Here is a 23,295-nt window from a genome sequence, read left to right on the forward strand (position 1 = left end):
CAGGCAGGTGGATCCAATGCTTGTGGGGAGACTGCTTAAAGCCAGCTCCTCACAGGCACTGGTTCCCAACCCCCTCCCCCTCTGAAACAGAGGCACCAAGGGCGGGGAGGGTGTGGGTAATCAACTAGATTAACCAATAAGCCAAGGCTTATTGATTAATTGAGTAGTTAACTACATGTTGACATTCCTAGTCAAAACATAACAGATTTACTCGATCAGCTTCTGCAGCATACAAATAATAATCAATCTTAAAAGTATTAACATGGTGCACTGTGTTCATCTACTTATTATGGGCTGCATATGCGGCTCACAATGTGTTACCTGGGTCAAAAAGAAATAACAAAATGGTTTTTTTTAAGTACATTAGAAGCAGGAAGCCTGCTAAAAAACCTGTGGGTCCACTAGATGATCAAACTATAAAAAGGAGCAATCAAGGAAGATAAAGCCATTGCGGAGAAACTAAATGATTTCTTTGCTTCAGTCTTCACAGCTGAGGACGTTGGGGAGATTCCTGAATCTGCACCATCCTTTGTGGGTGATGAATCTGAGGAACTGTCCTGGATTGAAGTGTCATTAGAGGAGGTTTTGGAACAAATAGAAAAACTTAATGTTAACAAATCTCCGGGACCAGATGGCATTCATCCAAGGGTTCTAAAAGAACTCAAATGGGAAATTGCTGAGCTATTATATGTGGTTTGTAACCTATCCTTTAAATCGGCTTCCGTACCTAATGACTGGAAGGTAGCCAACGTGACACCAATATTTAAAAAGGGCTCTAGAGGCGATCCTGGCAATTACAGACCGGTAAGTCTAACTTCAGTACCGGGCAAATTAGTAGAAACAATAGTAAAGAATAAAATTGTGAAGCATGTAGAAGAACATAAATTGTTGGACAAAAGTCAACATGGCTTCTGTAAAGGGAAGTCCTGTCTTACTAATCTATTAGAGTTCTTTGAAGGGGCTAACAAACATGCAGACAAGGGGGATCCAGTAGATATAGTACACTTGGATTTTCAGAAAGCCTTTGACAAGGTCCCTCACCAAAGGCTCTTGTGTAAATTACCTGGCCATGGGATAAGAGGGAAGGTCCTTTCTTGGATTGAGAACTGGTTAAAAGACAGGAAACAAAGGGTAGGCATAAATGGTAAATTTTCAGATTGGAGAGGGGTAACTAGTGGTGTACCCCAAGGGTCAGTCCTGGGACCAATCCTTTTCAACTTATTCATAAATGATCTGGAGAAAGGGGTAAGCAGTGAGGTAGTAAAGTTTGTAGATGATACAAAACTGTTTAGGATAGTCAAGACAAGCAGACTGTGAGGGATTCCAAGAAGATCTCACCAAACTGAGCGATTGGGCAACAAAATGGCAAATGAAATTTAATGTGGATAAGTGTAAAGTAATGCACATCGGGAGAAATAACTCAAACTATACGTACAGTATGATAGGGGTTAATTTGGCTACGACAAATCAGGAAAGAGATCTTGGAGTTATCGTGGACAGTTCTCTGAAAACTTCCACACAGTGTGCAGCGGCGGTCAAAAATGCAAATAGGATGCTAGGAATTATTAGGAAAGGGATAGAAAATAGGTCCCAGAATATCTTACTGCCCCTGTATAAAACTATGGTACGCCCACATCTTGAATACTGTGTACAGATGTGGGCTCCTCACCTCAAAAAAGATATTTTGGCCTTGGAAAGGGTTCAGAAAAGGGCAACTAAAATGATTAGGGGTTTGGAATGGGTCCCATATGAGGAGAGGCTAAAGAGACTGGGACTTTTCAGTTTAGAAAAGAGGAGACTGAGGGGGGATATGATAGAGGTCTATAAAATCATGAGTGGTGTGGAAAGGGCCAAAAGAAAAGTTATTTATTAGTTCCCTAAATAGAAGAACTAGAGGACACCAAATGAAGTTAATGGGTAGCAGGTTTAAAACTAATAAAAGAAAGTTCTTCACACAGCGTGTAGTCAACCTGTGGAACTCCTTGCCAGAGGAGGCTGTGAAGGCTAGGACTATAACAGAGTTTAAAGAAAAGCTAGATAATTTCATAGAGGTTAGATCCATACAAGGCTATTAGCCAGGGGATAGAAATGGTGTCCCTGGCCTCTGTTTGTCAGAGGCTGGAGAAGGATGGCAGGAGACAAATCGCTTGATCATTATCTTTGGTCCACCCTCTCTGGGGCACCTGGTGCAGGCCACTGTCAGCAGACAGGCTACTGGCCTAGATGGACCTTTGGTCTGACCCAGTACGGCCGTTCTTATGTTCTAGAAAGCCCAAACTCTACCCATCAATGTGGCTTTCATCCCCAGCTAAGGAAGTTGGTTACGTGGTGGTGAATTAGTTAAATACAGGTTGAACCGCTCTAATCTGGCACCCTCGGGCACTGACTGGTGCCGAACCATGGAAGCTCAATATTGTATTGAGTGGGTCTCTATTTTATTTTACCAAGGTGAATAAATGGAACAGCACTTGGCCTCTATCTGTCAGAGGCTGGAGAGGGATGGCAGGCGACAAATTGCTTGATCATTGTCTTCGGTCCACCCTCTCTGGGGCACCTGGTGCTGGCCACTGTTGGTAGACAGGATACTGGGCTAGATGGACCTTTGGTCTGACCCAGTATGGCCATTCTTATGTTCTCATGGCTTCAGCTTGAGAACCATGCAGTCTACTAAATGATATCTGTTCTATTTTAGCCTACTAATTGATAGCTATTTTACTTTATTTTGTCTTTTATATAGGTTTTAATAGGCTCGTAACGCAAGGTGCCTGCCGAATTTGTTTTCTGTGTGATTGCTTATAGTGAAAGTATGGTAGTTAGTTAATATTTAATGTTTTTCTTGTTATTTTACATAAGAATTTAGTGGTTTAAAATTTTAGTGGTTTAAAATTTTGCTCAGAATCTGCAAGAAATCTATTAACTTGGTGATAACTATCCTTCCGAATTTCCTGCGCAATAGACATCAGATGTCTAAGTCCAAACCGCAAGTTCCCACCTTTTCTTAGCAGTCCTGGAGGGCATACAAGAAAGCGTCAATCATATCTGATGCATATTCATGAGTTCCCCAAATATTTTCTCCAATTAGAGATGGTACCCTCAGAAATCTTAGGGTACCAAGCCCAACCGTGAACAAAGGGTTGAACATCCAAGACATTTTGGCGCAAAAAGGGGTATTTAGGTCTAGGGTTTCAGGAGATTGGGGCTGCTGCCTCAGCAATTGCTGACAGAAGCCTACTCCAGAGTGTTTTTATCTTGTCGGGTGAGAAACTAAATACTTACATCTATTGTATCTTTTTATTGCTTTCTTGCTTCTTAGTTTTTCTTAAGTTTGCTTTTAGGAATTTCACTACCACCTGCTCCAAGGCCTTCCAGGCGAAGGACGGCTGGTCCTACCCTGCCCAGCCTTGGAGTTCTTAAGAACTTGTGGGCAGAGAATATTGTTAATATGATTACTCTTTGGGTATGTCTAGACTATATCCCTCTGTCGGCAGAGGGATGCAGATTAGGCAGGTTGACATTGCAAATGAAGTGGGGATTTAAATATCCCGTGCTTAATTTGCATAAAAATGGCCACTTTTTTGCCAACTCAGCACTTTGTCATCAAAGAGCAGCACTCTAGAAGGGGGTCTGTCAAGGGATCTGTCGAAAAAGGCTCCTGCAAGGGATCTGTCGAAAAAGGCTTTCTTTCTCGACAGATCCCCCTCTAGACAGCTGCTTTTTACCGACGAAGTGCTGAGCCGGCAAAAACGACAGCCATTTTTACGCAAATTAAGCACGGGGATGCAGTCTAGACATACCCTTTGTATACTTAGATAAGTTTTAATTTGATTGTGTTAATGACACCTGGGGAAGGAATCCAAGCGATTCGTGTTCTTGCCCCTGTATTCATTGTGGTGATTCTCTTCCCTTTAAGCCCTTTAGCAATAAAATTGTTTTCTATTTCATTTCCTGAGTTAAGGTGTGGTTGCTGTCGGTCACTTGCTGGCCCTCAAGAGGGGGAAATCTTATGGTTCCACTGCATTATTATCTGGGATAGAGGACAAATTTAGAATTTCTGGTCAGATTGGCAAGCCTTACCCAACCAAATTTTACTAAAACTCCTTCCCAGACTACTACCAATGCATGCTCTCCCTCCCAAATTCTCACCCACAGACCCCTAACTCCAGCACCTCTTGCCCACAGACCCCTCCGAAGTGGGGCCAGGAGCAGAGCCTTGGATGGGAGGCCAGGCAACAGGGGCGACCCTTAGCACATAGGTGGGCTGCAGTCATGTGCTAACTGGGTCACATTCTGCCTGCAGGTTGAGAACTGCTGCAATAGTGCGTAAGAAATCAAATCATGGACCAAGATTCCGTTGTGCCACATGCTGTACAAAATAAAACAGAGTCCCCATCCCAGAGTGATTACAATTTAAGCATCTTAATGACCAAGGCTCGACAATTTAGGTAATCTACTCGCCACAGGCAAGTAGATTATAGCCCAGCAGGGTGCTGCAGCGTGGTCTGCGCATGCGCAGAGTGCTGAACCACATGGCTGGTGACACACATTAATTCTAACTTTGTCCCCTGCCTGAATAATACAATAATAATCACATGCATTTAAGCAGCAGTAAGAAAAATTAGCTTTCCGCTAATATGCAGGTAAAATGAAATACAATGTTATTTAGAATCAACATTTCATTTTAAAACAAGCTTCCAAAGTGGTTCCTTTTAAATCTGTTTTATTTTTGCACTTTCAAACACATCAACTGAAACTATTCATTGAGTTCAACCCATTCACAAATAGTTTCAGTGCCCATCAAAATGTATTTTTCTGTCCATTTTCTATTCACTGAAAAAAAATTGTTGAGCTCTTCTCAGCATTATGAAGGGGCAAATACATAGTAAAATAAGTATACTTTCAGCTAAAATAGTCACTAACACATTAGATGGAAAAGACAGAAACCACAGAAATTTACTTGCTGCAAGCATTTCCTCTACTATGCTCATTGTTTACTGGTTTGAAAAGGAAACTATCAAGGCTGACACGCTCAAACTTGAAAATGGAAAAAATACAGGAATAGCAGCTGAAAACAGAAAGGAATTATGTAAAGCATCATCCTTATTTCATCTTCATAAAGAAAGGATATAGGTCATATTGCCATAGTCTGGCTATTTTCTCCTGTAAATCTTGTTGCCTTCAAGTGCCTTGCTGAACAAGCAGAATTGGTAAATAAGCACTGGAAAAAAGTAATTCCTCCAACACACATAAGCAATACACAGGGGTCAGGTGTTTACTGCTCCAATGCCCAGTTAATATTACAGTTTCCATTATTTGAGAACAGGAGCTCCCAATTTTGCCAGCACAGATTCAGCTTTAATCCACGTTCTCCATCATGGAGCCAACGGACATTGCACAGTTAGCATTAAAGTACATAAGAATGGGTTGTAAGTAATGGAAAGAAGCTTGTGCCCTCTCCATGTACTTCAAACATTACCAAACATCAGTACATCAAAACACACACAAGAGGAGTGTTTATAAAGCCACAAACTGTTTGAGCTTCCTTCAAACTTGGTCTGCTCCCCTGGACTATATGTATAATTTACCAAGACTGGTTTAAAGAACTCTTTTTATATATACCCTTATATATTATAAGAGTATATTCCTCCAACCACCTCAAAATAACTGAAAATATTAAATACCAGCTGCAAATTTTCAGTCCTGCCCTTATGGGGAGGAAGAGGAAAACAAAGCACCACTGTCTGCAAGATGGGTGGACAAGACAGTATGACCAATCTTATAAAAAGTGAATATAACATGGTTAGTGGAAGAAATGTTTCCTTGCTGTGAACATACTTCATTTTTGTGTTCCCATGTAATACTCTATAAACAATTAGTGCAAAATACAATTACATTACAACTGAAATCTGAAAAATTCAAACAACCTTGCTATTTTGAGTACTGCAGCCTGTATCTATGACAACCTCCCAACCCCACCACTCCCTGTTTCCCCCTTTCCCCCCAAACCATCTCATCTTCTTATATTTTTGCTAAGTAACTGGGACATTGGCAGAGTTATAGAAGTAAGAGATTTAGTGTTTCTCCTTTCCAACCAACTTATCTTGCTCTGTTCCCTTTAGCCAACACTTATGACTACTGCTCTGATCTGTCAAGAGCAATGTCTCTCAAAAAGCCAGTTAACACAATTAGAAATAGCTACACAAAGCAGTAATGGAAAAACTTTCTAAGAAGCATCTTCCATTCAATCTTCTTAGAAATGTAAATGAAATTTGCCATTTGGGTAACCAAAAAGGTGAATTTAATATGCCAGTGTTAGGCAAGAAGTTCCCAAAAATGAAATGGTAAAACTAATGCAGTAATAAGAAAAAAACAAAACAAAAACATTTCAACTATTGGTCCCAGGATACTGAAGAAATTATTTACAAAGAACAGGGTGACAGAACGACAGTTTGATCTTTCATTTTATTTTTTTCCATCCGAAGGGGAATGCAAGCTTATTTTGAACAGGAAAAAAAAGGCTGCAGTAGTGATTAGACAGCAATAGTTGGATTAACTTTAATTTCTACCTGGTTGTTTGGGTCTAGAGCAGCATAAGAATTGCGTGAACTGCAACCAACTGGGGGAGTGGCTTCTCGTATAAATTCAGACATCTCAATCCCTCCACCAGGGTCGCTAAAGAGAAAGTACAAAGACAAAACAATATTTTTAAGTCACTATTCCCATTATCACTACTCATATTGGCTAGTAATTCAAAAGGCACAGTGTTTTCATGTCTTGATTTAATACAGTCTGTTTTGTTCCAACTTCAAGATATGTGAACAAATTATATTTTCTACTTCACTTACCACGTAGCATGCTAGAAAAATTAGGTCACAGTGCAATCTGGCTATTTTGGACTTGCGCAATGACTCTTGAAAATGCAGAACCGTCCCTAAAGCCATTCTAATTTATTCTGGGAACCAGAACAGTCCAGAGCTACCTCCTGAATTTTCAACCTTCTCTTAGCCCCCATGACAACAAAAGTCAGTGGCTGCTAAGAATTAGGACCAGAGGATTTCAAACAGGATAAACTGAATTTTGTTTAAAATGAAAATGAACAGAATTCCAGCTAGTCTGCACAGACCCAAAGCTACAGCCTTCTAAAAAATGGGATAAATATGCTCATCTCCCACAAATTAGGAAATACCCAAAAGTAGATCCCCCATTTTGGCACACCTCAAAAATGAAAAATATATAGTAGCACGTAACCATTCCTTAAACAGAAGCATTCCAGCTAATATCAATAATGGTTGTGCAGATCTGAAAAAGCAAACACTGAATTCTGCCTCATTAACTTCAGACTTAACTAAAACGATGGAACTTAAATAGTTTTAAAATAAATGAAGAGTAAAATAAAGTTAAAACGAGCATTTTAGTTTAACTACAGTATACCTTACAGCTGCAGTTGTAATATAATGCACTGTAAAAATATTGCAATTTTGCTCCCATTGAGTAGCACACTCAGAAGTGTTGCATGCATTTAAAATATTAGCGTGCACATTACTTTTCAGTGTGAATTTTCAGATGCCTGGGTAAGCTAAATTGGCCTTCTTTTAAATGAGCTCAGCTAAAAAAAAGCTAGCATGAGGAACAGTCCACCTCACTTGGGCGCCCTGATACAAGGAGACCTGGAGTTGTACAAGAGTCATCACTAAGACTATAATAGACTGACAAAACATTATTGAAGCTGGAAACATAAAATTTTGAAGCACACGAAGTAGTATGATTTCAAAACTCAAATCATTGCATCTATTAAAGGATTTTACAACTCCTCAACTCAGACCTTCAATTACAACTAATCATGGAGACTTACACACACATTTGTTTTCCCTATCAAATACATGAATTTGTCCATTCCTGATTTAGCTGTTGACTTCTGCAAGTGAATTCTGAGTGAGAAAAGTTGCCAGTTTCAGAAAGTCACTGGAGCAGACATGAAGTTATCATATACAGACTACGAACAATACAATGCAAAAAGCTATGCTCAGAACAAGTGGCAACTATGAAGCTAGAAGTTCAAGATTATGAAGCAAGACAGTCATGAGATATGAGTTAGTAATGTGGGAATAGCAGGAAAAATTATTGCAATGCCAATTACCACCATCTTTAAATTTACTAGATACACTGAGATCAGCTAGTGACTAACAAAGAATTAGAACATAAATGCAGTGCAAAAAGGATCTTGGAAAGCTTAGTAGGCAGACTGAACATTACAGTAATGCCACTTCCAAGGAAAAACCCACAAAGCAATTTTATTTAAGAAGTCAGCAATTTTCTGATATCAAAGTTCATAGAATCATAGACAATTAGGGTTGGAAGGTCATCTAGTCAGGAGATTATCTAGTCCAACTCCCTGCTTGAAGCAGGACCAACCCCAACTAAATTATCTCAGCCAAGGCTTTGTCAAGCCAAGCCCTAAAGTCTCTAAAGATGGAAATTCCACCACCTCCCTAGATAATCAATTCTAGTGCTTTACCACCATCTTAGTGAAAAAGCTTTTCAAAAAGAATTACCAGTTTAGGTCTATAGAAGTAAATCGGTAATCTGTTATTTTAAAAGACTGCCCTGAGTGGGAAACTGAACACAGCAGGTACAAAGGATGTTAGCATCCATCTGCTACTGTCTCTTTGTGCATACAGTTACAATTATCTCCAAGGAATACAACCTTTTTCAAAAAGCTTTTCATATGGATTTGCACTGAAGAGTGTGATGGCAGAAATTAAGTTTGTTTTACAAAGGGTGTTCAAGAAAAGCATTTGACAATCCATCTGCACCCCATAAAAGACAGACCCTGCCATTAATTAGCTTCAGATACAAACACACAGATTTTTAAAACCTTTTTTGCTCATATTTCCAGTTTTGGACTGGAAACAGGATGTAAAGTGCTGTGGCAGCAAATTTTGTCCAGATGGACAGGCTACGTTCTACACGATCACTTTCTGCCAACAGCATTCAACGAGCACCTGTAAGTGCCAGTCTGAAGAAGCCAGCTATAAACTTCAGAAGGAAGGTCAGAGAATGTTATTTTTTTCCCAGAAGTATTAAGAGTGTGTTTAGGTTGTATTTTGTCCATGTGAACAAACATACAATTTTTCAGAGGTTGTATAGGCATAGGAGCTTGGTTTGGACACTAAACCAAAGAATACTAGATATTTAATTCCAGTTTTCATACAGCCTCAATTTTTAGCCTAGGCCAAGTCACTTATTACTTGACCAAGTAGTTCCCCTCTCCGTACACCCATCACAAATATCTGTAGAAGGGATATAATGCCTACCAAATGTAAAGAAGTTGTGAAGGTTAGCTAGCCAATATTTGTAAGTTGTAACAGATATGTACACCAAATACTGTCAGTCATGACCTGACCATTACATCATCATCAATATAATCATTAGGGATTTGCAAAATCAGAACCTTCACCAAAATTCCCATTTGATTTAGTTATACTTATAGGATCTAGAATCCCATAGTAGAGTTGAGTGTTTACCTACCTAAATTTGAGAGAAAGTGTTTTTCAGAGCTATACCTCTAAAGAGATACATCACCACTACAAGTTTGAACTTCAGTTAAGAGCTAACTTACAAACACTCCTCACAAAAAATAGGTTTCCTTGCATGGAGTAGAAAACAGGGAACAGATCTTGTGTATCTTCTATAAGGGCAAGTGCAGAATGCAGTGTTATATATTTACTTCTACCCTCAAACTTATAAAATGCCATGAAACAAGCTACATTTCACACAACAGATGTTCCTGGTTGACTTTAAAAAGCCATTGACTATCTGAAACATACAAAGTTAAAGATGTAACTAATATCCACACAGTTTTTTTCACATTACCTGGAGTTACCAGTTATCAACTTGATGAGGACTAGCATTACAGGTAAGTAGTACATGTAGAAACAACTTTGATGACAAACAGATGAAGCACTCTTACCTGGGCCCATTGCTATCTGTTCTCCTGGTTAAAGTTTTGCCTTGTTGAATTTTAGCACCCCTGTCCATATGTTCATTGGCATTCCTCTCCACAATTTCTCCCTCATCCAATGCCCTGTGCAAACGGTAGTTCACCATTTTCAGAACAATGAAGAGAGCTGCTATCACTGGACAGTAGACTGCTACTATCACCATTGAAGAAGGAAGTGCCTTTCAAAAGGAAAATTAAAAAAAGTAGATTCAAGAGCTGTAAAAGACTAGATCAGCAAGCATGTATAACATTCTTTGAATATGCATAAACAGAATTGTATTTGTGCCATATACACTTTCATCATTACCCAAAACTGCTATAAAAACACAAAAGATATCAGCATGTAAGACTTGTTTCAACTAGGAATGTAAAATCCCGTTTAATTGGCTAATCAATTAAACATTTTTAGCTGATTAAGGGGGTGAGGTGGGGAGTCCAATCTGGCTAGAGCAATCCTTGCCTGTGCTCCCCCCCCCCCCCCCACCACAGGCAGGGCTTGCACAGACCAGATTGGAGCAGCCTCTGTCCGCATTGGTCCCCTGTGGAACTAAAGCAGTCCCCTGCCTATGACAGCTGAGGAGCTGCTCTAGCACCCACCAGTTAACATGTTAAACCTTTACATCCCTAGTTTCAACTAGGTTCTTCAAACCTGAAAAAGGGACTCCGGTGCAAATCATGAGAAGGCAACAAAAGTAAAAGATAACTATGCTATTAAACAGATCAGGCAGACCACAGATACTATGGCAACATATTGTGCTAGCTTTTCATAAAACTATTTAAGAGCAGGCACAATTTCCAGGGCTTACAGCACACAACCTTCAGAAAGTATGTGTTTTCCACACATACTCAATACTTCCTGCAACATGAATTTGTAGGATGACATGAGTGGACAGGAAGTGGAGACTCCATATCCACTGTCCAGATGACTGGGCAGCAAGGTCTCAATTTGTTTCAGAGTCAATGAAAAGCAGTAGCCCCATGCGAACTGCGGAAAGAATTTTGGGATAGAGTGAAGGAGGAGGAAAAAGACCCAATTTAGATAAGGTGACAAATCAAGCTAGAACACAACAGCAACTCCCACATGCTCAACACCAATATCATGGCAGCCTAAGATGTTTTCTTGCCTATGCACAAAGACAGTTTATATCATACAGACTAAACACTTAAGCCTCATGAGAAATTTAACTGGAAGACTACATGTTTCAAAGAACATTTGTGCTCAGCTAAAATATGCCCAGAAAGAAGTGGAAACTAGGGATGTAGTCGATGAACCCATAGGTGGGCAATAATTTTTGGTTTGGGGGGGGGGGGGGCACTCCAAGATTTTGGAAAGTAGTCAAGGATTGCATTTTTCTGTTAAGGAGATGCTGGGTGCAGAAGGATGCACCAGGTAACAGGCTGGGGTGCAGGAGACAGTGTGAGGTCTGAGAGAGAGTTTAGGTGAAGGAGGGGGTTGTGACCTAGGTCAGGGGATTGGGGTATAGCATCATGGAGGGAGGATGGGTGCAAGAGAGGATTCTTGCCTGGGGGAGGGGTTCTACGAGGGGGTGCAAAGTCTGGGAGGGAATTGTGACCTGGGACAAGGGGGTGCAGAGGGTTTGGATAGTGACCTAGAGGAAGGAGTTGGGGTGCACAGGGTTTGGATGGTGGTCTGGGGAAGGGAGTTGGGGTGAGGGAAGGGCTGGGATGCCAGAAGCAGGCTCTGGCTATGAGGTACTTACCTAAGCATCTCCTGGCCAGCAGCCCTGCAGCATCCCCAAGGCAGGCTGGACTCCCTGCCTGCTGCAGCCCCAGACAGCTTGAAACTGCAGGCCGCTTCCTCCATGTGGCTCTCAGCTTCAGGAGGGGGAAAGAGGCTTGTGTTGCCCCCATCACCCAGGCCAATCTCTCAGCTCCTATTGGCTGCTAGCTGTTTCCAGCCAATAGGAGCTGAGAGATTGACTGGGATCAGTTCCTATTGGCTGATTGTTTCCCCCCCCGCCAGTACATTTTTTTTTAGCAGGCTGACCAGCAGACTGGCTCAGTCTCAGCTTGCGCTGGGTCCGGGACCTAACCCCGCCGCAGCTCTGCATTTAAAATGTATTAGGAGCAGAGGCAGCAGCACAGAATGGCAGGCAGCCAGTCTGCAAAAACAGCTGGTTTTTAAACTGGATCCCTTTATGGACCAGTTCCTGCCTGGCACCCTACGCTGCTGCCTTTGACAGAGAGGCAGCAGCGCGGGGTGGCAGGAGCCTCCCCGGGAGTGAGGCCACAGCATACTGACTGCCAGCCCCACCCCCAAAGACTAACCGATAAGAATTCATGAGGGTAATCAGCTATTCAATTAACTGATATTTAACATCCCTAGTGGAAACACAACAGAGGTGACATAGGAAGGATTTTTTATACAACCCTCCGCCCCCCCTCCCCACACACACACACACACTTTGTTTGATGTGTAAAAGAGCCTGACAGATTTTTTTCAACTTATTTTTCATCCTTAAATTGAATTAAGATCTGATGATGCCAGGTTTTGTTGAAAGACTAATAGGAGATCTTCGGGACTTTTGTGAACTCTGATTAATTGAAGGGACAAAAGTGTTCTACTTTTCACTATAGCTGTCAAGGCCATGTCTACAGGAGAGCCTGATACCAGGTTGTGCCAACACTTCTATCTCTTTAGAGCAGGGGTGGGAAACCTCAAGCCCAGGGGGCCGGATGCAGCTCCCAGCTTGCCTGGATCTGGCCCAAGGCATGGGAGAGCCCACACTGCCCCACCACAGGGCTGAAGCACACAAAAATCTATTAGGCTGGACCCTCATAGGCTCTGAAGTGTCTTTCTCCTTCTCTGTCAAGGGCCACATCAGTGAGGATTTGGAGTGTTTTCAGTTTTGTTTTTTGCTTCTTACCTGTGTGCAGCCCCAGACGGATTTTTCTGTTGGTCAGTGGTCTGCAGCTCAGAAAAGGTTCCCCACCCCTGCTTTAGAATCTCATGTACACATGGCCTTGAGAGATGGGGTTAAAACTAGAAGAAAAACACTACAGTTTCTGGAGCACTTCCACCAATCACCTTTCTGAAGAGTCACTTTTGCTTGGTATTCCCTCACCTCCCGTGTCTGAATTTTAACTTGCCTTGTTGCTCTTGCTAATGAAGTTATTTAAAACTTTAACAGACCCAGCAGAACTTAATCAGCAGTAAGAGATGTTGGAATTAGCAAAGGAGTTAGGAACTTTTGACCAGCAAGTAATTAGTCAAGAGAACAGACACAAGCTTTTCCCATTTACATACATGTTGGCAGTGATAACATTACAAGAACTTAAAACTAACTGCAGGCATCAACAGGACCCAATTAGAGCAAAACAAGAGTTAAAGATGTGGTTGATAAACTTGCTTGGAATGTTTGAAAACAAACTACACCAGTCAAAAAGTTTATCATGAAATTAATTCACTAACACAAAATATTTCAAATTTGCCTGGAGCAGAGTAGCTTAAGTAGGTATCCAAAGTTAACCTTTGCTGGGGGCAAGAGAAAGAAAGACCTTTTATTTTGGGACCAGACATTGACATTTAAGTGTTTTCAATAAACTTACTCAAATTACTTTAACTAAGCTGGTATCATAAGCACTATAAACCACATCACTATAATCTACTGATCAATTAACCCACTCCACAGAATTCAGTATTTTTGTTCAGTTAGAAAAAAGACTGCTGGTTTAAAAAAAAAAGATTTGTAAAGCCAATACATTTGACTTTTGAGCTAGATTCTTGAAACCCTGGTGAAAAAAAAAAAGTTGTGCCTGTGCCAGACTTAAATATACTTCTGGTTAAGCAAGTCTGTACAGATCAGCCAAACAAATCTTAGAAGAGGGATCCACAGGGAAATACATGGGCAGGGGAGGGGGAGAAGATACAAGTCTGCAAAACCTTGAATGGTATAGAGAAAGTGAATAAGAAGTTATTGCATACCTTTTTACATAAAACTAAGGGTTGCCTGGTGACATTAATAGGCAGCAAGTTTTTTAAAAAAAACAGGAGGAATTACTTTTTCTATACAACACAGTCAACATGTGGAACTTACTGCTACTGCGCTGTTGCAAAGGCCAAAAGTAAAACTGGATTAAAAAAATAAATAGATAAGTTTATGTACCATTCACCATGAACAGCCATTCGCCAAGATGATCAGGGATACAATCCCATGCAGCCAGAAGGTGGGACTGGACAGCAGGAGATGACTCACTTGAAATTGTCTTACTCTGTTTACTCCCTTTGAAGTATCTGGTACAAGCCATTGTCAGAGGCAGGATACTAGGCCAAATGAGACATTTTTATGCCCTGTATTACCTTTCTTATGGCAATTTACAAGGTTTCACAGTAACAGAGAATACTGGATTAAATACATTCAACCAAAGAAAACAGTTATAGATTTAAAATTAGGTGAAGACAAGAGGTTTGTGTTTCATGATGAATGTGATAAGGTCTATTTCAAAGTTTGATAGTATCCAATCATCCCATATGTCCTTTATATCATTAAGAATTGCTATGCAATGTAATAGTTAAATTTGAATTGTAGTGCACATAAAAATGCCTGATTATACAAGTTAAAGACATGCTTAATGGAGACAGGTATTGCATGAAACTTTCTGCACATATCACAAGCTCTCAATTTTGAAACTTCATCTTGACCCAGGCATGTGCGCTATTCTAATCCTGCGCCTTTCTTGAGAAGGCTGCCAGTTGAGCTTATAAAAATCACACAATCCTAGAACTGGGAGGGACCTCAAGAGATCAAGTCCAGTCCCCAGCCCTCACGGCAGGACCAAGCACTGACTAGAACAGTGTTTCTTAAACTATGTTCTGCGAGAACACTGGTGTTCCGTGGAAAACTTGCAGGTGTGCTGCGACCTCTTCTTTGTTTTTGTCTTTTTTTAATCTGACAATTTTTTTTTTTGGAAGAAAAATTTCATAGGTGTTACGCATTAAAAATTATTATTTTTTGGTATTCCGTGGTCTCAAAAAGTTTAAGAAACACTGGTCTAGACCAGTGGTTCTCAAACTGTTCAGGCTCCAGAGCCTATTACATGCTCAAAAATTTATGCAGAGCCCCAGCAGTAGGTGTTAATTGCATCAGTTTGAGGTGATTCTCAATTATGCTTTTGAAGGCTTTCCAGTTTGTCAACCTCACGGAGCCCCGGAGATGTCTTGCGGAGTCCTGAGGCTCCGCAGAGCACAGTTTGAGAAACACTGGTCTAGATCATCCCTGACAGATGTCTATCCAACCTACTCTTAAATATCTCCAGTGATGGAGATTTCACAACCTCCCTGGGCAATTTATTGCAGTATTTAACCGCGCTGACAGTTAGGAAGTTTCTCTTAATGTCCACCCTAAATCTCCCTTTGCTGCAACTTAAGCCCATTGCTTCTTGTCCTATCATCAGAGGCCAAGGAGAACAATTTTTCCTCCCTCCTTCTCGTAACACCCTTTTAGACACTTGGAAACTGCTATCATCATGTCCCCTCTCAGTCTTCTATTTTCTAAACTAAACAAGCCCAATTCTTTCAGTCTTCCCTCATAGCTCATGTTTTCTAGGCCTTTAATCATTTTTGTTGTTCTTCTCTGGACCTTCTCCAATTTTTCCACATTTCTTGAAATATGGTGCCCAGAACTGGACACAGTACTCCATCTGAGGCTTAATCAGTGCAGAGTAGAGCAGAAGAATGATTTAGCACGTCTTGCTCACAACACTTCTATTAATGCATCCCAGAATAAGGTTTGCTTTTTTTGCAACGGTTAACAGTATCACACTGTTGACTTATACATAGCTTGTGGTCCACCATAACCCCTAGATCCCTTTCTGCAGTGTTCCTTCCTAGACAATCACTTCCCATTCTGTACGTGTAAAACTGATTGTTCCTTCCTAAGTGGAGTACTTTGCATTTGTCCTTATTAAACTTCATCCTGTTTACTTCAGACCATTTCTCTATTTTGTCCAGATCATTTTGAATTATGACCCTATCCTCCAAAGCACTTGCAATCTCTCCCAGCTTGGTATCATCTGCAAACATAAGCAGCGTACTCTCTGTGCCTTCATCTAAATCATTGGGGAAGATACAGAACAGAACCAGTCTCAAAACAGACCCCTGCAGAATCCCACTTGTTATGCCCTTCCAGAATGATTGTGAACCGTTAATAACTACTCTCTAAGAATGGTTATCCAGCCAGTTATGCACCCACTTAATAGTAGCCTCATGTTGTTGTATTTCTCTACAATACAATTGTATTACTTTATTATGGTCCTATAATGAGAACAAATTTTTATGAAATCTAACCATGACTTCACAACTCACTTTCACCTATGACTGAAGACTCCTTCAGATAAATTAGATTAGTTAGCTTTTGTGTCTGCCTCTTGTAAATATTAGTTTGTTGCACATAGCTCTGATTCTACAATTCCCCATCCTATACTTCAGGGCTTGTGTACATTTAAAATGCTGCAGTGGCATAGCGCCACTGTCTCCGCCTCTCTCCAGTCTAAAGAGCTCCTGACTATGTGGTGCCCTGGGGGAGGAGAGGGAAAGAGAGATATGAAAGAGATGGGCTGCTGGAAGCCCAGACCAGACCTCTTGGCCCCCTACCAGCCTCTCTCCTCAATCTATATACACTTAGATTGAGGCACAGGAATCTAACAGAGTTGAAATTATGATTATTCTGTTTCCTTTTGTATGTGTATTGATTATTAACTACTTGTACATAACTGGGAAGAAAACATGCTAAAAGCGGATGCTCAAGCATCTGGAACAGTTTACAGACTTCTAGTACAACAAAGTACATCTTTAGACAACTGAAGGTGCATTTGAACTTAATGAGTCTGAAGGACAGCTCAGAAAGTATGATTTGCCTAAAAATTAAGTTATACTAGAAAGTAGCTTTGTGATCTTGCCTACCACAGGATATTTTAGAAAAAAAAGTTCCAACCATTGCTATTCTAATGTAGGAAAACAAGTGGGAATTTACTCCTAGAACTTCCTACTGTGTGAAAACATATAAAGTTTTACAAAGTTAAATGTAATAAGATCTCCCAGTATTTGAAATTTGTTTTAAAAATAATACAGACTGTCAGCAAAAACTACTTTGAAGCTAGTTTAGAAATCCTCTCCTACTCATAGTTTTGAGCCACACTTAAAAAAAAAAAAAAACTGGCTTCCTCCAGGGATGTTTACAAATGTTGCTTAGTTGTGCAATTCCTACAATGATACATATACAATTCCAGAATACCCACTATAAACAACACTTAAAAAAAGGAAGGCATTCAGGAATAAGATGACGGTAGTCATTTTGTTTAGTTTATGTCTAGACAACATTTTAAAACAGTAAAGGGTGGGAAAGAGAGAACAGCCAAACATGATTCAATCTGCTTTAACTTGTGACTAATCTTCCTACTTATTCTTGGAACATTTGGTATTTGATGTTGCATCTGTTCCTCCTCCAAGGCAATCAAGAATTTTTTTTAATTACCTTAAAAAGAAAACTCTTTTTTGGCCTGCTTTTTCTTTCTTTTCTATCAAAGCACATAGTAAAACAGACAGGCAGAAATAGTACTTAAAAGTTTCACTCAAGACAAAGATCTCTAAAGCACTAACCCCTGCTCTAAGTTACTGCAGTTCCATGAGTTTCCAGAAAAGACATCTAAAGGACAGAGAAGCTCTTTCCAAATGAGTTTCCCGCATGGACATCTTGCTGTTTGTTACAATGCTTATGGCAAGCCCTCTCAACAGGGTGCTACTAATTAAATAAGCTATTTTGTCAAGCATGACTGGATACCGGAAATTGCCATAAAAATGCAGGACAGAACAAACTCCAACAAGCTGAACATCAACAGATTACAAGAGAATCTTCTTGTCTTTGCATTGAAACAGATTCCCAATACAGCATCCACTTAGTCACATATTCAGACTACTCATCAATTGCATACACTGTTGGGTTGGGTTTTTTTTTGAGACACAGAGCTGTTAATTAACAGCCTCATGTTTCCTTGCCAGGAATGTATTATTTTTCAATAACGTAAAAAGCTATTTTCATTTTCCAAAAACCACCAAAATACAAAAGAGGTAGTTTCAAAGGGCAGTAGTCTTAACATTTTACATTATTCCTCCACCTCAATAATGTCTGACGATATTCTAATCAAAGATATTGAATCTCTCTCCTCCTCCACAAAGCTATAGTGATAGAAATGTAGCCGTGTTAGTCTGGGGTAGTTGAAGCAAAATGCAGGACAATGTAGCACTTTAAAGACTAACAAGATGGTTTATTAGATGATGAGCTTTCGTGGGCCAGACCCACTTCCTCAGATCAAATAGTGGAAGAAAGTAGTCACAATCATATATACCAAAGGATACAATTTAAAAAAAAAAAAAAAAAAAAAAAAATGAACAAATATGAAAAGGACAAATCACATTGCAGAACAGAAGGAGGATGCGGGGGGGTGGGAAGGGGGAGGAAGGAAGGTAAGTGTCTGTGAATTGCTGATATTAAAGGTAGGGAGAGTGGGATGTTTGTGAGTTAATGGTATTACAGGTGATAATTGGGGAAACTGTCTTGATAATGGGTGAGAAAGTTCAAAGACTTGTTAAGTCCTTGTTGGTAAGTGTCGAATTTTAACATGAATGACAGTTCAGAGGATTCCCTTTCAAGTGCAGATGTAAAAGGTCTTTGTAGCAGAATGCAGGTGGCTAAGTCATTTAGAGAGTGTCCTTTCTGGTTAAAGTGGCAAGAAACTGTTTTCTCTTTGTGATCTTGTCTAATATCTGTTTTGTGGGCATTAATCCTTTGGCGAAGTGTCTGAGATGTTTGTCCAATGTACATAGCAGACGGACACTTTCGGCACATGATAGCGTAGATTATATTTCTGGATGCGCAGGAATATGTGTTCTTGATCTTATAACTCACTTGGTTAGGTCCAATAATGGTATCAGCAGAATGAATATGTGGACAAAGCTGGCAACGGGGTTTGTTGCAAGGGAAGGTACCAGGGTTGGTATTAGTGTGGTATGTCCTGTGGTGGTTGGTAAGAATCATCTTGAGGTTAGGTGGTTGTCTATAGGAGACTATGGGTCTGTCTCCCAGAGCCTCTTTGAGTATGGTATCCTGTTCCAATATAGGCTGTAGTTTCTTGATAATGTGTTGGACAGGTTTAAGTTGGGGGTTGTAGGTGATGACAAGTGGTGTTCTATTGTTGGTTTTCTTGGGTCTGTCTTGAAGTAGATGGTTTCTAGGTATTCGTCTGGCTCTTTCAATTTGCTTTTTTGTTTCTCTGGGTGGGTAGTTGAGATTTATAAATGCTTGGTAGAGATCCTGAAGCTTCTGGTCTCTGTCAGTGGGGTTAGAGCAGATGCTCTAACCCCACTGACAGAGACCAGAAGCTTCAGGATCTCTACCAAGCATTTATAAATCTCAACTACCCACCCAGAGAAACAAAAAAGCAAATTGAAAGAGCCAGACGAATACCTAGAAACCATCTACTTCAAGACAGACCCAAGAAAACCAACAATAGAACACCACTTGTCATCACCTACAACCCCCAACTTAAACCTGTCCAACACATTATCAAGAAACTACAGCCTATATTGGAACAGGATACCATACTCAAAGAGGCTCTGGGAGACAGACCCATAGTCTCCTATAGACAACCACCTAACCTCAAGATGATTCTTACCAACCACCACAGGACATACCACACTAATACCAACCCTGGTACCTTCCCTTGCAACAAACCCCGTTGCCAGCTTTGTCCACATATTCATTCTGCTGATACCATTATTGGACCTAACCAAGTGAGTTATAAGATCAAGAACACATATTCCTGCGCATCCAGAAATATAATCTACGCTATCATGTGCCGAAAGTGTCCGTCTGCTATGTACATTGGACAAACATCTCAGACACTTCGCCAAAGGATTAATGCCCACAAAACAGATATTAGACAAGATCACAAAGAGAAAACAGTTTCTTGCCACTTTAACCAGAAAGGACACTCTCTAAATGACTTAGCCACCTGCATTCTGCTACAAAGACCTTTTACATCTGCACTTGAAAGGGAATCCTCTGAACTGTCATTCATGTTAAAATTCGACACTTACCAACAAGGACTTAACAAGTCTTTGAACTTTCTCACCCATTATCAAGACAGTTTCCCCAATTATCACCTGTAATACCATTAACTCACAAACATCCCACTCTCCCTACCTTTAATATCAGCAATTCACAGACACTTACCTTCCTTCCTCCCCCTTCCCACCCCCCCGCATCCTCCTTCTGTTCTGCAATGTGATTTGTCCTTTTCATATTTGTTCATTTTTTTTTTTTTTTAAATTGTATCCTTTGGTATATATGATTGTGACTACTTTCTTCCACTATTTGATCTGAGGAAGTGGGTCTGGCCCACGAAAGCTCATCATCTAATAAACCATCTTGTTAGTCTTTAAAGTGCTACATTGTCCTGCATTTTGCTTCAACAAAGCTATAGTGTTTGCTAATGAATCTAACTGCTACTTCTCCTACAGTTACAAATTCACACAAGGTTTTGCCCCAGGGAATCTTTCACTAATCCACATACATTTTTCACAAGTCACTTTCTGCTTTAAGTTGTCAAAGCATCTTGATTTCCCACACTTGCAGATTAGATCTGACTGTGCCAGAGACCAATCACGTCACACCTAAATGATCACACTGTACAAATGCTGGGAAATCCATGAGCTAAAATATTAATTTGCTTCACAGATGACATAGAAGTCAGAATGTGATGCTGAAAGATAAGTGGTGCAACGGGACACTACACATTGTCTGCCTGCCTACATTTCCCCCAACCCAAACTCAGTATATTAATATAGAGATGGGGGGGGGGCTATAAATGGAGGACAAGAGGGAATCAACCAAAGAACATAAAAAATAAGCTTCTGGGTTTGCAAATCAGCCTTTTCTAAAAACCTAAAAAAAATACTAAATACAAAGATAATTTTAATTGCAGATTATATTTCTACAGCACTTATTTTTCCTAAGGATCAAAAAGCTTCAAGGCATAAAGAATGCCTTCCCCTTACCATTATGACACAGTCAAGACAGGAGACCAAACAGCATGCAGTGCACACAATGTATGAATTAGACCTTCACACTATGATCTTTAAAGTGTATCTTTTAATTTTAAAACATGAGCCACAGAATTTTTACAATTAAACCAGAGAAAACCCTGGTCAAGGTCTCATTCAAAGGTTCATGCAGACATCAGACAGCAAGCAAACATTTCTTGGAAAATTATCATCATCATCATCATCATCCCACCAGCTACGTCTTGTATATCACTTTTAAATCAAGGAAACAAACAAGGTTATTCCCAATTTACAGAAAGGGAATGCTATGAAACAGGTAAGTGAAATAACTTGCCCCAGATATCCCACAGCTGGCCAGCAGCTGAGCCAGGACAGAACCCAAGCTTCCTAATCCCAATCTGCTGTCTACTCTATAACTAGGGGAATTTACAATATATTAAACTTTTATTCTAGGCCATAATAACAGCAACCACCCATTAAACCAATATAGAGATGCATTACAACCCCAAAGGATTCTGACATTTCTATGGCAGCTATAGGAAACTAAGGCCCTTACTTCCCAAGCTGGCACAGGAGAGCACCTTGCTGGCCCCGGGTGCCACAAAAAATGCAGGAAGTTTATTGTAAACCCAAGTAGCCTCTCTTGTCCTCCCTTGCTTTCCAGGGACTTTTAACCATAACTGAAATGTCTCAGTGGAGTAGCCTTGTCCGCCTGTATCTCAAAAACAAGGAGAAGTCCTGTGGTACTTTAAAGACTAAACAGGTTTATTTGGGCATAAGCTTGAGTGAAAATCACTTCGCGAAACTGCATCTGCTGAGGTGGGTTTTACTCCCAAAAGCTTATATCTAAATAAATCTGCAAGTCTTTAATGTGCCATAGGACTCCTCCTTTTTCATAACTGAAATGAAGTAGAAATGACAGCGCAGGAGCTGGCAGGGAGGGGGCTGCACGCCGTTCCCCCTCACCCCTTCTCCATCAGTCACAAGGGTTCGGCTCGGATTCAGCCCAGGTGGGGCAGCAGCAGCAGCAGCTGGAAGAGCTCGGGGACAGCAGGCCCCGCCTCGGGGCCCCTGACACACGGGAGCGTCCCGCACAGGAGCACGGCGGGGGGGAGGGGCGCCGCGCCAGGCGACTGCGGGCCGCACTCACCATGTAGAGGGTGAAGGGGAAGCCCAGCAGGAAGAGCCATAGATACAGGTGTAGCGCGTTGACCCCGGCGCCTTGGTGCGGGTCCTGATACCAGCCACCACTTAGCGCCGCCCACACGCCCTGGCGCAGGATCTGCAGCGCCTGGGAGCCCATGGCGGCCCCGCTCCGCCGCGCCGGCCCCGCTCTATCCGCCCTGCGAGCCCGGCCAGAGCCGCGTCCCGCCCGCACCCCGCGACAGCCCGCACGTCCGCGGCCGCCAACGCCGCCTCCTCCCCGCCAACGCCGCCGCCATCTTAGGTCCGGGCCCCGGGCCGCCCCCGCGCCGCCTCTGGACCGGCAGCCCTTGCGGCTGGAACTGCCCGCCCCTGTCAGGGAGAGACAACGAGCGGCGCGGCCTCAGAGAGCGGCGGCCCCGGCAGAACCAGCCGCGCCTGGGGCGCTCCCGTGCGGGGCGGCGCGGCGCTGCACTTCTGAGTGACGGGAGCAGTGGCCGCTGCCGGGCCGGTGGGATGCTCCATAGCGCCGCGCAGTACCCGCCTCTGCCCAGCCACGCGGGAGTAGCTGCCGGCGGCGCTTTGGGGGGCCCCTGGGTCACTGTGATACTATGAGCCTGGGGCCTGGCTAGTGGCTCTTCCTCCAGGAACTGCAATGGGGGGAGCGCTCGGATGGGGCAGGGCCTGACCACGGCAGAGGGCGAAGGGCAGCTGAACGGCAGCCCGGGGTTTAACCCAAGTTTTAACGCGCACAAATGGAAGCTGGCGACTTCCCTTTCTCCCTGCATTCTTCTTGGTTCCTCGTACTTTCGCACAACTCTCTGAATGAACTCAGGGCCGCCCGGGGAGGGGGGGGAAAGTGGGGCGATTTGCCCCGGGCCCCGCAGGGGCCCCTCACGGGAATGTCTGAGGCCTGAGACAAGGAAGGGGCCCCCGAAATTGCTTTGCCCCAGGTCCCCTGAATCCCCTGAATGAACTTCTCAAATGCAGCACGTTCATCGTTGGTGACATCTCAGTTTTCTAGTACTTCCAGTCCTTCCTCTCCAAAAGCTGCCCCCCCCCCCCCGTTCTTCCA

The 23,295-nt window shown here is 41.9% G+C and overlaps 1 protein-coding gene across 9 annotated transcripts in view; it reads right to left on the minus strand.

Moving 5' to 3' along the window:
- PCNX1 (pecanex 1) overlaps positions 1 to 22,562 on the minus strand; it is a 162,359-nt gene extending 139,797 nt beyond the window's left edge. For 6 of the 9 annotated variants that reach the window (XR_012903471.1, XM_075927290.1, XM_075927293.1 and 3 more), the window contains exons 1-3: positions 22,228 to 22,560; positions 9,968 to 10,176; positions 6,564 to 6,669 (exon numbers count right to left, since the gene is read on the minus strand). Coding sequence is in view for 8 of the 9 variants with exons in the window: in XM_075927290.1 (XP_075783405.1) it covers positions 6,564 to 6,669; positions 9,968 to 10,176; positions 22,228 to 22,380 (468 nt within the window). In the remaining variant the exon portion in view is untranslated. Of the gene's footprint in view, positions 1 to 6,563; positions 6,670 to 9,967; positions 10,177 to 22,227 lie in introns of all 9 variants that reach the window. The other 3 variants (XM_075927295.1, XM_014577123.3, XM_014577124.3) reach the window with 3 other exon arrangements.
- Between the last annotated feature and the right edge of the window lie 733 nt (positions 22,563 to 23,295).

Source organism: Pelodiscus sinensis, chromosome 4, assembly GCF_049634645.1.
Source record: "Pelodiscus sinensis isolate JC-2024 chromosome 4, ASM4963464v1, whole genome shotgun sequence".
In the NCBI taxonomy this organism is placed as follows: domain Eukaryota; kingdom Metazoa; phylum Chordata; order Testudines; family Trionychidae; genus Pelodiscus; species Pelodiscus sinensis.